Genomic DNA, 13,431 nt, shown 5'->3' with positions numbered 1-13,431 from the left:
ACAGGCGATCAATTGATCGGACAGGAATATGGAAACTGCTGCACGAGGCCCATACCTGGAAGAGCTGCTGCTGGCTCAGCGGCTGAGCGGTGACCAGCAGGCCCTGGTTGTAGCTCGACACTCTGGCCGCTGTCAGCTTCTGGTTTGACAGCTGGATGTTCTTCCCGTGGTTTTCCAGGAAAGACATGGCGGTGGGAACCAGTGCACACGGCTCAGTTGCAGTCTGGAAGGGACAGCAGTAACACTTTTTGTAGAGACACTAGGGGTTTGCCATCTTAGGCACCCCACGATTCGATTTGATTAAGATTCAGGGTGCTACGATTCAATTTTTGAACGATGATCTCGGTATTGACGATGATCGTTGTTATCGCGATTATCGATGCATCGTACATTACTGATTAATAAAGTAGCCAAACAAATTTATATCCATGATTTATTTAAAATATCCTTATGATTCAACAGGAACGACAAAAACATGCCCATACAACAAAAATCTGCCCTTAAGCTGCTTTTTTATTTATTTGTTTTTTACAAGAAAGAGCAAAAATATTAACCATTTTAAAGGGAGAACTTATTTCTCTCAACAATAGAATAAAATTTACACTAGTGGAATGAATTCCACATTTTCTGGACACAAACAAAGCATCTTAAGACTTCTTTTAACCAATATACCTTGTTTTCAGTGTTACCTCCCTTGTGTAACTCTTGGAGTGACAGGTCAAAATCACAACTGCTCTTAATCACTTTTAACTTGTGGCGTTTATTGCCGAGCACATAAAAAACCAACACCGCCACATACACACATTCATTACAGCGCGCGCACTTTCTTCTCTCCCTGCCCGCCCACGCGTGCACACCCCTGTCGGCTCCCAGGCAGCACTTGCAACAATAGATTTCTGTACTATTTCGCATGTTTGTAGTGTTACCGCTGTACTTAATCATGGTTTTACACGTTCTGCATATGAAATACACGTTAACAAATTAGCTTAGCGCTCGGTGCTAACTATTAACATCTCAAAAACAACAAGAATAAAGGCTAAACAGTTCGTGTACTCACCTCATAGACACACACAGGTCTTAGCAACACACTCAGGACATTTATCAATTGAAATGCCTTAAACCTACTGCTGGACATCTGAAAGACAAGGAGCAACGAACTATCTCTCTTGCCCTCTCGCTCTAAAAAATAACTTGCGCACAAAAGCGCGACCGCCGGGTCATGCTTCTGTCCTGCCTGTCTCATACACAAATTTATTTTCCAGTCTTTTAAAAAGGAGTAAAGCTCTATCCCAGTTACTGGGAGCATCCATCATAACGTTGTGCGTGCGTCCGTTAACGGTGTCCGGGCGGCAGACGTGTTTTTGAATTTCGTTCCGCTACGAGCGGCTGTCATAAAGTTATGGATGAAAATCATCATTTTTGAACCTTTATGAATCGTAATCGAATCGTCACGTGTCGAATCACGATGCATGTAATAATCGATTTTTTGGAACTCCTCTATAGGACACCATACAAACATCTTAAGAAGTGACCCAAAATCAACAGGAAGCCTACCTCTCTGATAGGCGTGCTGTCTTCCTCTCCTTCACTGCAGCTTCCTGAGGAGAGCGAAGGTGCCTTGACGCCCTCGACGTCATCGGTCAGAGAGGAGCTGACGATAGACACTGCCGTAATCTGCCCGTACAGGTCCAAGACCGCGTACACGTTCTGTCAAAACGGGAGACACGTTCATCAACGTAATCTTGTTAAAGGCTTAGCACGGAAAGTGTACCTTGGCTACCGCTGTGGCCGCAGGTCCCATGTCCTCGCCGTCGATGAAGATGTGCATGGTGTCATCGCTGCACCTCTTCACACCCACCCGGTTACCAACCTAAAAAAATGAACACTGGCTAAAAAATACAAGCCCACGGCCGGTGAAATATTTGTTTCTCCGGGCAAATCATGGCTTACCGTCAGCCTGTCCAATGAGCACCCGTAGTTCTGCCGCTGCAGGACTCCGTTCCGTCGGACCTCAGAGCCACAGAGAAGCCAGGTGACTTTGGTGCGGAGCTGCGGGAGGGAGGGCGAGAAGCCGGAGAGCGGGCACGACGGCAGCTCGGGGGGCGGTAACGTGGTCAGGCCTACGTGCAGCGAGCCGCACCAATGATCGTCCGCCCCATCGATCCTAACCTGCGAAACGGAGAAACCAGTTACATAAACCGCTAAATTACAGACTCACAGTTTTGTACTTCTGACTTGGTACCTCAAACAGCTCATCCACTTTGAGTTCCTTGGCGCTGAAAACGATGCCGTGACCATAACCCTCCTCTCGGACGGCCTGACACCCTTCGCCCAGCAGAACAACATTTTTACCGTGTTTGCCATGGAGACGGTGGGCAACTCCTGCAACTATGCAAGAACACATAGTTAGCAACTGATTCTGGTCCAAAAGCTACAGTGTATCACAAAATTGAGTACACCCCTCGCATTTCTGCAGATATTTAAGTATATATTTTCATGGGACAACACTGACAAAATGACACAATCAAAAGTTGTCTGTGAGCAGCTTATATAATAGAGTTAATTTATTTTCCCCTCAAAATAACTAAAAATACAGCCATTAATATCCATTCCCCTGGCAACAAAAGGGAGTAGACCCCTTAGAAACTACGTCCCTAAATGTCCAAATTGAGTACTGCTTGTAATTTTCCTTCCAAAATATCACGAGACTCGTTACTGTTACTAGGTCCAGGTCTGCATAGGGTGCAGTTGTGTTCAAATTTGTAGTGCAGCTCTCACACTCTCTCATACTGGTCACTGAAAATTCCAATATGGCACCACATGGCATAGAACTCTCTGAGGATTCTAAAAGACGTATTGTTGCGCTACATGAAGATGGCCAAGGCTACAAGAAGATTGCCAACACCCTGAAACTGAGCTGTGGCACAGTGGCTAAGATCATCCAGCGTTTTAAATGAGCAGGGTCCACTCAGAACAGGCCTCGGGTTGGTCCAAAGAAGCTGCGCGCACTTGCTGAGCATCACATCCAAATTCTTTCTTTGAAAGATCATCGCAGGAGTGCCGTCAGCATTGCTCCAAAGATTGAAGAAGTGGGGGGTCAGCATGTTAGTGCTCAGATCATACGCCGCACTCTACATCAAATTGGTGTGCATGGCTGTCACCCCAGGAGGAAGCCTCTTCTGAAGACTGAATACAAGAAAGCCCCCAAACAGTTTTCTGAAGACATGTCAACAAAGCACATGGATTACTGGAACCATGTCCTATGATCTGATGAGACGAAGATTAATTTGTTTGGTTCCGACAGTCTCTCGCATGTGTGGATGCGACCAGGTGAGGAGTACAAAGTGTGTCATCCCTACAGTCAAGCATGGTGTTGGGAATGTGATGGTATGGGGCTGCATGAGTGCTGCAGGTGTTGGTGAGTAACATTCCATTGAGGGAAACATGAACTCCAACCTGTACTGTGAAATACTACAGCAGAGCATGATCCCCTCCCTCCAGAAACTGGGTCGCAGGGCAGTGTTCGAACATGACAATGACCCCAAAAACACATCTCAGATGACCACTGCTTTACTGAGGAGGCTGAGGGTAAAGGTGATGGACTGGCCAAGCATGTCCCCAGACTTGAACCCAATAGAAATCTTTGGGGGATCCTCAAGCAGGAGGAGGAGGTGCGCAAAGTCTCAAATATCCGGCAGCTCCGCAACGTCGTCATGGAGGAGTGGAAGAGCATTCCAGTGGCAATCTGTGAAGCTTTGGTCAACTCTATGCCCAGAAGAGTAAAGGCAGTTCTGGATAATAGTGGTGGCCACACAAAATTGACATGTTCTTTGTTAATATTGACAACTTTCACTAAGGGGTGTACTCACTTTTGTTGCCAGGATTTTAGATATTAATGGCTATATTTTGAGTTATTTTGAGGGGAAAATAAACTATTATATAAGCTGCACACAGACTCCTTTTCATTGTGTCAGTGTCATTTTGTCAGTGTTGACCCATGAAAAGATATACTTGAATGTCTGCAGAAATGCAAGGGGTCTACTCACTTTTGTGATACACTGTATGTTCTTTCCCACCTGGAGAGTGGATAGGGAAGCTCTTTTCTGTGACGTTACTGGTGCACAAACTATTGTCCAGTGGGCCAGAGGAGCTGGTGATGGTCACCCGAACACACTGACCATACAGATCAATGACAGCAAACACTTCTGGAAGAAAATAAGACGCAAGCACGTGAGTTCATAACTTCCGTAAGCGTAAAAATCAAGTTTGTCAAGTAGGAAATTGACATACCCGGTGGCAGACCGGAGCAGGCAACACCCTGGTCCACCCCGTTGATGTAATAATGAAGGTCACCGACGGCCGAGCGCATCATGCCGATGCGCGAGCCTGACGTCAGCGAGTCTAGGTCACAGCCGTAGTTGTTGCGCATGGTGTTACCGTCCTGCATGATCGCCGTGCCGCTGACCAAAAGAAACGCAGGGATATATGTGTATAGGACTAATGCTTTCAAACCTAGACTTGCGTACCTGAGCATCCACGTGTCGTAGTCAATGTCTGTCATCGTGTTGGGAAACTCGAGCTCCTCTGGCCTGATTGCGGTCACCCCTACAACACAGAATATTATTATGATGAATTACAGTCGGGAAAATAACGATTTGGGGCCCTGCGGGATTTGAATAGAGCTGTCCCGACTAGTCGAAGTCATCGATGACGTAAATGCGTCGACGAGTACAACATCCCGTCGACCGTTAATGAAAGGTTAAAAAATTATATATATGTATAGAAAGTTGAGAATGTCGGACGCTCGATATGCAAGCGGGGAAAGCGGCACAAAGCCAAAAAAGCGCACCAGAGTGGCCAAAACATCAACTTATTTCGACAAAACAAAGTAGGGTACACTGTAGTGTCCTGTCTTTTCAACACCAAGCTTGCATACCAGGCTGCACGTGGGCTGTGAATGAACACCTAAACCGCCGTCACCCAGTTGCAATTTTGGAAGACGCCAGGAGACAACAAGCTGGCAGATCGTAAGTCCATCTAACTAACTTACGACATGTTTTATATAAGTTGCTAAGCCTGTCGCGGTATGCAATGAGACTATTTTTCACATGGTCAATAAAAATGAGAGCGATAATTTTCACGACTGCGTTTTATCGCCGGGTGCGTGCGTGCGCGTTGATGGCATATGAGACTCCAGTTCCTTTCACAGATGTTTCTAGGTCATCAACACGGCGTAGAATTAAAGTTCAGACATACAAAATGAAGAAACACATTTATATTTAACACAGTAAACTTTAGCATTAGGGCTGCAGCTATCGATTATTTTAGTAGTCGAATAATTAACAATTAACAATTCTAAATCATCATACAAAGTCATCAAACATGGAGTCCCCCAGGGCTCCATCTTAGGGCCGCTCCTCTTCAACCTGTACATTAATGATTTTGTTAACTCCACGTCCGTTTTACATAAGGTAATATTTGCTGATGATACAAATTTGTTTTTTTCCCCATAAAAATCCAACTGCACTTGAGCAAATCATAAATAGTGAATTAAAGAAAATAGACACATGGTTAAAATGTAATAAACTATCTCTAAATATCAATAAAACAAATTACATTGTGTTTCGCTCTCATAAAAAACAAGCCACTAAACAAATCTGCCTAAACATAAACGGAGAAAACATAGAAGGGGTCGACTCTACAAAATTTTTGGGAGTCCATATTGATGAGTGCCTTAATTTTAGAAAACATATTGATGATCTTACACATAAACTGTCAAGATATGCTGCTCTTTTCTTTAAACTGAGACACTATCTCCCACTCTCTGCACTTCTCATTTTGTATAAATCTTTATTTGAACCACACTTACAATACTGTAATGTCATATGGTGCAACACATATCCAACTTATTTAAAAAAGCTTGAAATACTACAGAAAAAAGTTATACGTGCCCTAACATGGTCTGAGTTTAATGCTCCAACTAAAATAATTTTTCACCGCCACCACCTCCTGAGGCTTAAAGACCACAACTATTACCAAAATGCTTGTGTAATGTATCAGATTATCTAAAGTGTACAAGCTTTAGCATTGTGTGCAAAGGACCACAGATTTGGAATGAATTGGATGAAACACTTAAAATGTCACACTCCATCTCCATCTTTAAGAATAACTCAAAACTCATCTCCTAGCAATGTATATATAATATGCTGATTATTTGAATAACACTACTGGTGTCTCTTACCAAATCCAATGTAACCAAAATTTTGAAATTGTCCACAGTTAATTGTGTGTGTGCCTGCGTGTGTGTGTATGTGTGTGTTGTCTAACTGGGCCCCTGCTAAAAGCTTTGAATAGCTTCTCTGGAGTGTCCTATTCGCCCATCTTAACATGTGAACTGCTAGCGTATGATTATGTACTGTATTTGATGATGTGCGAATAAACTGAAACTAATAGATGAACTAGTTAGTTCAAATAATCGAGTACTCGGATAAGGAACATGAAAAATTAAATACCTGAGTTGAGCCCCAAACGGTATAAAAAAACTAAATGAGGATTTATGTACAACAAAAGAACAATTGGCTAATTTACATAGCAAAAGTCTGCTAGCTTAAATGCTATGAAATGCTTAATTTTTTATTTTTTTATTTTTTTTTTTACAATAATCTTAACAAATGGTTCAGATACAGTGCCTTGCAAAAGTATTCGGCCCCCTTGAACCTTGCAACCTTTCGCCACATTTCAGGCTTCAAACATAAAGATATAAAATTTTAATTTTTTGTCAAGAATCAACAACAAGTGGGACACAATCGTGAAGTGGAACAAAATTTATTGGATAATTTAAACTTTAACAAATAAACTGAAAAGTGGGGCATGCAATATTATTCGGCCCCCTTGCGTTAATACTTTGTAGTGCCACCTTTTGCTCCAATTACAGCTGCAAGTCGCTTGGGGTATGTTTCTATCAGTTTTGCACATCGAGAGACTGACATTCTTGCCCATTCTTCCTTGCAAAACAGCTCGAGCTCAGTGAGGTTGGATGGAGAGTGTTTGTGAACAGAAGTCTTCAGCTCTTTCCACAGATTCTCGATTGGATTCAGGTCTGGACTTTGACTTGGCCATTCTAACACCTGGATACGTTTATTTTTTAACCATTCCATTGTAGATTTGGCTTTATGTTTTGGATCATTGTCCTGTTGGAAGATAAATCTCCGTCCCAGTCTCAGGTCTTGTGCAGATACCAACAGGTTTTCTTCCAGAATGTTCCTGTATTTGGCTGCATCCATCTTCCCGTCAATTTTAACCATCTTCCCTGTCCCTGCTGAAGAAAAGCAGGCCCAAACCATGATGCTGCCACCACCATATTTGACAGTGGGGATGGTGTGTTCAGGGTGATGAGCTGTGTTGCTTTTGCGCCAAACATATCGTTTTGCATTGTGGCCAAAAAGTTCAATTTTGGTTTCATCTGACCAGAGCACCTTCTTCCACATGTTTGGTGTGTCTCCCAGGTGGCTTGTGGCAAACTTTAAACGAGACTTTTTATGGATATCTTTGAGAAATGCCTTTCTTCTTGCCACTCTTCCATAAAGGCTAGATTTGTGCAGTGTACGACTGATTGTTGTCCTATGGACAGACTCTCCCACCTCAGCTGTAGATCTCTGCAGTTCATCCAGAGTGATCATGGGCCTCTTGGCTGCATCTCTGATCAGTTTTCTCCTTGTTTGAGAAGAAAGTTTGGAAGGACGGCCGGGTCTTGGTAGATTTGCAGTGGTCTGATGCTCCTTCCATTTCAATATGATGGCTTGCACAGTGCTCCTTGAGATGTTTAAAGCTTGGGAAATCTTTTCGTATCCAAATCCGGCTTTAAACTTCTCCACAACAGTATCTCGGACCTGCCTGGTGTGTTCCTTGGTTTTCATAATGCTCTCTGCATTTTAAACAGAACCCTGAGACTATCACAGAGCAGGTGCATTTATACGGAGACTTGATTACACACAGGTGGATTCTATTTATCATCATCAGTCATTTAGGACAACATTGGATCATTCAGAGATCCTCACTGAACTTCTGGAGTGAGTTTGCCGCACTGAAAGTAAAGGGGCCGAATAATATTGCACGCCCCACTTTTCAATTTTTTATTTGTTAAAAAAGTTTAAATTATCCAATAAATGTTGTTCCACTTCACGATTGTGTCCCACTTGTTGTTGATTCTTGACAAAAAAATTAAATTTCATATCTTTATGTTTGAAGCCTGAAATGTGGCGAAAGGTTGCAAGATTCAAGGGGGCCGAATACTTTTGCAAGACACTGTACATACCCCCCCCCCCCAAAAAAAAACAACAACGGCTAAATATAGCTATAAACTAAATTATAAATGCATTAAAAAAAGCAGCTTATGTTGGTCTTAATAAAACCGAATGCAAACACTTTCAAAATAAACCATTACAACGCCACTTTAATAAACGAATACTTGATGCAGAAAATTTTAATTTTAATCTTTTTTTCTAATTGAATACTCGAATTAATCAATTAATCGTTGCTGCCCTAGTTAGCATTGAGGCTAATGGGGAAAAAAGACAACCTACTTTAGCCTGCAATAAAACATTGGCAGTCTTCTCCAAAATGCAAACTTACGGTTAAAAGGTGACATTTCAAACATGAAAAATCTCTGGTTAACAGCATTTGAAAACGAAAAAAAAATTTTTTTTAATTTTATTCATTAGTGACACTACACGCAATGACGAAAAGTGCTTTATTTTTGCTGAGTGTAAAGCTTGCAGTTAGACATTTAGCGAACGTACTTCCGGTGAACATTTTTAAAAAGAGCACGTCATATTTGTCATATAAATAACAATTTCTGGAGTTAATCCCACATACTTCAGATTTCAGATTCTACACTAAGAATAGCTTTAAAATGACAAATCTGGGAATGAATGATTATTATAATTAGGGATGTCAAAATTAGGGATGTCCCGATCCAGGTTTTTGCACTTCCGATCCAATACCGATATTGTTTTGCACTTCCGATCTGATACAGACACTGGCCGATACCGATACCGGCTTATCTGAGCATGTACTAAAGTTTAAAGTTATTTAGCCTCCTTACTTAGTTGTCAGACTCATGTTGAAAAGAGTTTTAGTACTTTTGATAACAACTAGCCAGCTGAATTAGGCGAGTTTGAATAACACACAACAGTTGGTAACAAGAAACTGACCTGTTTATTCAATGACAAACACAAAACATTATAAATAACAAACATAAATGGCATAGTCAGTCAGTAAAACGTGCAAATAATATTGTAAACCGTCTTAAAAAAGCAAAACACACAAACAACCTCAGTGGAAAATCCCACAAACCCCCCCCCCCCCCAAGCTATTAGATGCTTTTAATGTTTCCTGCATTAGTTACAATAATTTTATAAAAAGCCTCTCAGGTTTAAATAAACGACTATTTCAGTATCAAGTTAACATTTTAAAACAGTAAATAAAATACTCAAGTCCCCATTCTGTATCAGCAGCTTTAAATTACATTCAATTCATTTAATTTTGCGAATCAACTGTTAAAGTTGTTAAAATTGCTCCCGTTATTCCATAATAATAAGTTTTGAAGATAGATTCAAGTCCAGATTTTGCCGATTTAGGAGTATTTTAGATAAAAAGTTAATTAGGTTCGCTTGGAGGGTTCACAACAGCCTACTAGGGAAGTCTCCTGCTTTAAGACGGCGGCCGTTTAGTTTTCTATACTTCAATGTTGCTAACGCCGTCGAGTCTGTCATCTTGCATCTAGTTCTATATACATATGATATCTATTATCTACAGTAAAACGATGTTGACGTAGTTTGTAGCGGCTGTCAGCAGCAGTCAGGTATTCTTGTGTTTTTTATCCAGCGGCATGAGTTGAGCTAAAGCCGTGAGTTGAGCATTGGCATTACCCGGGTCTATGACAAGAATGATGTTTACTCTCGAGACGCAATGCGGTTAGTTTCTCATTGCGTCCCGAAGACCGCGCTGTGTATTAGTTCCGCTTTACTTGACATATTTCAATAATCGGAATTTGGATGTTTGTGAATCGTTCTCGAATCTTCCAAGGCCGAATCACTCAAGGATGTAATGACGGCTGGGCAAGTTGTACCGTGGTTCTAAGTGTTGGATGGTGCGTCTTTACTCACGAGAGATAATGGCTCGTCATCCAGAATGAATTCTTCGGCAATGACTCTTGTTATTCCCTGGGCTTTGGGACTATCGAGTGCTAGTTTGTCACGCATAGCAAAAGTTTCTGCCAGTGTTAGTTGCGTAGGACCTTTCTTTTTGTCTTCGGTTTTCTCAACATACGCCTTATATTGTTTGTGGTGGTATTTCGTTAAATGCTTGATTAGGTTGGTTGTATTAAAACTTCTTACAGCTTTACCACCACGCCAGATTTTATTGTGGCATATATTGCACTCTGCCTCTTTGTCTTTGTCGTCCTTGAAGGTGAAATGATCCCACACAGCTGACATTTTTACCGATAAAGTCCCTCGGTAAATTGGGAGATGGTAATGTAGTGTGTTGAAGGTGTGCCTTAAAATACGGACCGGATTTTAGGTAAACTGAAGCAAAAACTGGAAGGGATTATGTAAATCGGTGCGCTGAAAAAAGCGGACCGGACTTTAAAAAAACTGGATTGGAAGTTTGGATCGAAATTTTTCCATGTCGGCCGATCCGATACCGATGCACATTTTTTTGCCCATATCGGCATCCGATCCGATCCAAATATCGGATCGGGACATCTCTAGTCATAATTAGCGCGTTAACGGCCGGTAAATATTTTTTTTTAATTAACCACGTTAAAATATTTGACGCATTTAAAGCACATGCCCCGCTCAAACAGATTAAAATGACAGCACAGTGTCAAGTCCATTTGTTACTTGTGTTTTTTGGTGTTTTGTCACCCTCTGCTGGCGCTTGGGTGCTACTGATTTTATGGGTTTCAGCACCATGCGCATTGTGTAATTATTGACATCAACAATGGCGAGCTACTAGTTATTTTTTGTTTGAAAATTTTAAAAATTTTATTAAAACGAAAACATTAAGCGGGGTTTTAATATAAAATTTCTATAACTTGTACTAACATTTATCTTTTAAGAACTACAAGTCTTTCTATCCATGGATCGCTTTAACAGAATGTTAATGCCATCTTGTTTATTTATTGTTACAATAAACAAATACAGTACTTATGTACATTATGTTCAATGTATATATCCGTCTTGTGTCTTATCTTTCCCTGTCGAACAATAATTTACAGAAAAATATGGCATATTTTATAGATGGTTTGAATTGCGATTTATTACGATTATTTCATTTTTAAGCTGTGATTAACTCGATTAAAAGTTTTAATCGTTTGTCATCCCTAATTATAATACTATTACATATAGTAGTATACTGTTATACAATAATATTAATGCTATTTTTTTTTTTGTTTTGTCCAGAAAATACGGTCTCTGTCCCCGCCACTTTGTACGACTGACCTGCTTCGATTGACCCCGACCAGCGATCCACCATCATCTCAATGACGATTTCGAAGAGTTCTCCATCTCGAAGGGACCTACAAGGAGGGGAAACACTTCTCAATCGTTGTTCAAGTTGTCCCCACTCCAGCTCATTCTCACCTATTGGAAATGACGATAGCGTCATTGAACTCGCAACGGCAGTTCTGCCGCAGTGCGGTCCGCCCCCCGTTGATGATGGCGGCGTTGGTGCCGTGCAGGTGGTGGAAACGCAAGTCGTTGGTAGCGCCGGCTCCCGAAACAGAGCTGGGGCTCCCCGGGGACAACGCCGTGGGTCCCTCTGAGCTGTCCTCCGGGAGTGGGGGGAGGTCCACTGAGCAATGTAGGAGCACAAGTGGCTTTAGTTGGTTGTTTTCTCTAATACAGTCGCGTAAGTCCAACCCTCACCCATGTCATCCATGATGGTGGCCTGAGCCGCCTGGCCGTAGAGGTCCACCACAGCATAGACGTTGGGGGGTACGTTCCAAGCCGCGGGGCCCTGAGCCACGCCGTTCACAAAGAAATGGAGGCTGCCGTCTTCTTTGCGCACCACGCCGACGGTGTCGCCTGCCTGTACCAGCAAACAATGTAACTAGGGCTGTAGCTATAGATTATTTCAGTAGACGATTAATCGATGAACTAGTTTGTTAGAATACTCGCGTAATCGGATAAGGAACTTAAAAAATTAAAATACCTGAGCTGAGCCTAAAATTGTATAAATAAATGAGGATGAACAAAAGAACAATTGGCTAACTTACATAGCAAAAATCCGCTAGCTTGAATGCTATAAAATGCTAACTTTTTTTTTAAAAATAATACTCTTAACAAATGATTCAAAAACATATTCCCATTAAAACGGCTAAATACACCTATAATACAGAAAAGTTTTCTTTTATTTTTAACAATGCTCTTAAAAAATGTTTCAAACACATATTCCCACAAAAACCAGCTAAATATACATATAAACTAAATTATGAAAGCATTAAAAAACATTAGCTCAAACAAAAAATTAGCTTATGTTGGTCTTAACAGGGTGCAGCTGGATTCAGCCATGTGAAATGAGTTGTCATATAATGTCTTTCAGCATGTTGTTTTTCTTTAAAATGTACAGATATTTGTTTGAAAATCTCGTTGAATATTTGGTGATTTATTTAGATCTGTAGGTAGCTATCGATTATTTTAGTACTCGATTAATCAAGTTAGTTCGAATAATCGAGTAATCGATAAAAAATTAAAATACCTGAGCTTAGCCTCAAATGTTATAAAATAAATAAATGAGGATCTAAGTACAACAAAAGAACAATTGTCTAACTCAAATAGCAAAAATCCGCTAGCTTGAATGCTATAAAATGCTAACTTTTTTTCTTTTTTTTAAACAACACTCTTAAATGATTCAAAAACATATTCCCATAAAAACAGCTAAATACACCTATAAACTAATATATAAATGCATTAAATAAAACGTTAGCTTAAACTAAAACTTGGCTTATGTTGGTCTTAACAAGGAGCGGCTGAATTCAGAATTGTTTCACCCTTGTACAGATACTTATTCGTGAATCTCATTGAATATTTGGGGATTGATTTAGGGCTGCAGCTATCTATTATTTTGGTAGTCGATTAATCAATGAACTAGTTAGTTCGAATAATCAAGTTATCGGATCAGGAACATAAGAAAATAAAATACCTGAGCTTAGCGTCAAACGGTATACAAAAATAAATAAATGAGGCTCTAAGTACAACAAAAGAACAATTGGCTAACTTACATAGCAAAAGTCCGCTAGCTTAAATGCTATAAAATGCCAACTTTTTTTTTTAAACAATACTCTTAAATGGTTCAAACACATATTCCCACAAAAAACGGCTAAAGAAACTGAAAAATTAAATTACGAATGCATTAAAAAAACATTAG

At 40.7% G+C, this 13,431-nt stretch overlaps 1 protein-coding gene across 5 annotated transcripts in view; it reads right to left on the bottom strand.

Annotated features, from left to right (window-relative positions):
- The window catches only part of neurl4 (neuralized E3 ubiquitin protein ligase 4), a 33,059-nt gene that overhangs the window by 6,528 nt on the left and 13,100 nt on the right, over window positions 1–13,431 (bottom strand). For 3 of the 5 annotated variants that reach the window (XM_057856211.1, XM_057856212.1, XM_057856215.1), the window contains exons 11-21: window positions 11,931–12,093; window positions 11,646–11,856; window positions 11,505–11,581; window positions 4,527–4,605; window positions 4,291–4,460; window positions 4,047–4,205; window positions 2,243–2,388; window positions 1,951–2,169; window positions 1,772–1,870; window positions 1,555–1,707; window positions 56–223 (exon numbers count right to left, since the gene is read on the bottom strand). In XM_057856211.1, the coding sequence (XP_057712194.1) occupies window positions 56–223; window positions 1,555–1,707; window positions 1,772–1,870; window positions 1,951–2,169; window positions 2,243–2,388; window positions 4,047–4,205; window positions 4,291–4,460; window positions 4,527–4,605; window positions 11,505–11,581; window positions 11,646–11,856; window positions 11,931–12,093 (1,644 nt within the window). The remainder of the gene's footprint in view (window positions 1–55; window positions 224–1,554; window positions 1,708–1,771; window positions 1,871–1,950; window positions 2,170–2,242; window positions 2,389–4,046; window positions 4,206–4,290; window positions 4,461–4,526; window positions 4,606–11,504; window positions 11,582–11,645; window positions 11,857–11,930; window positions 12,094–13,431) is intronic. The other 2 variants (XM_057856214.1, XM_057856213.1) reach the window with 2 other exon arrangements.

Source organism: Corythoichthys intestinalis, chromosome 13 (assembly GCF_030265065.1).
Source record: "Corythoichthys intestinalis isolate RoL2023-P3 chromosome 13, ASM3026506v1, whole genome shotgun sequence".
NCBI classification, from domain to species: Eukaryota; Metazoa; Chordata; class Actinopteri; order Syngnathiformes; family Syngnathidae; genus Corythoichthys; species Corythoichthys intestinalis.
This window is presented reverse-complemented; position numbering and strand designations above follow the sequence as displayed.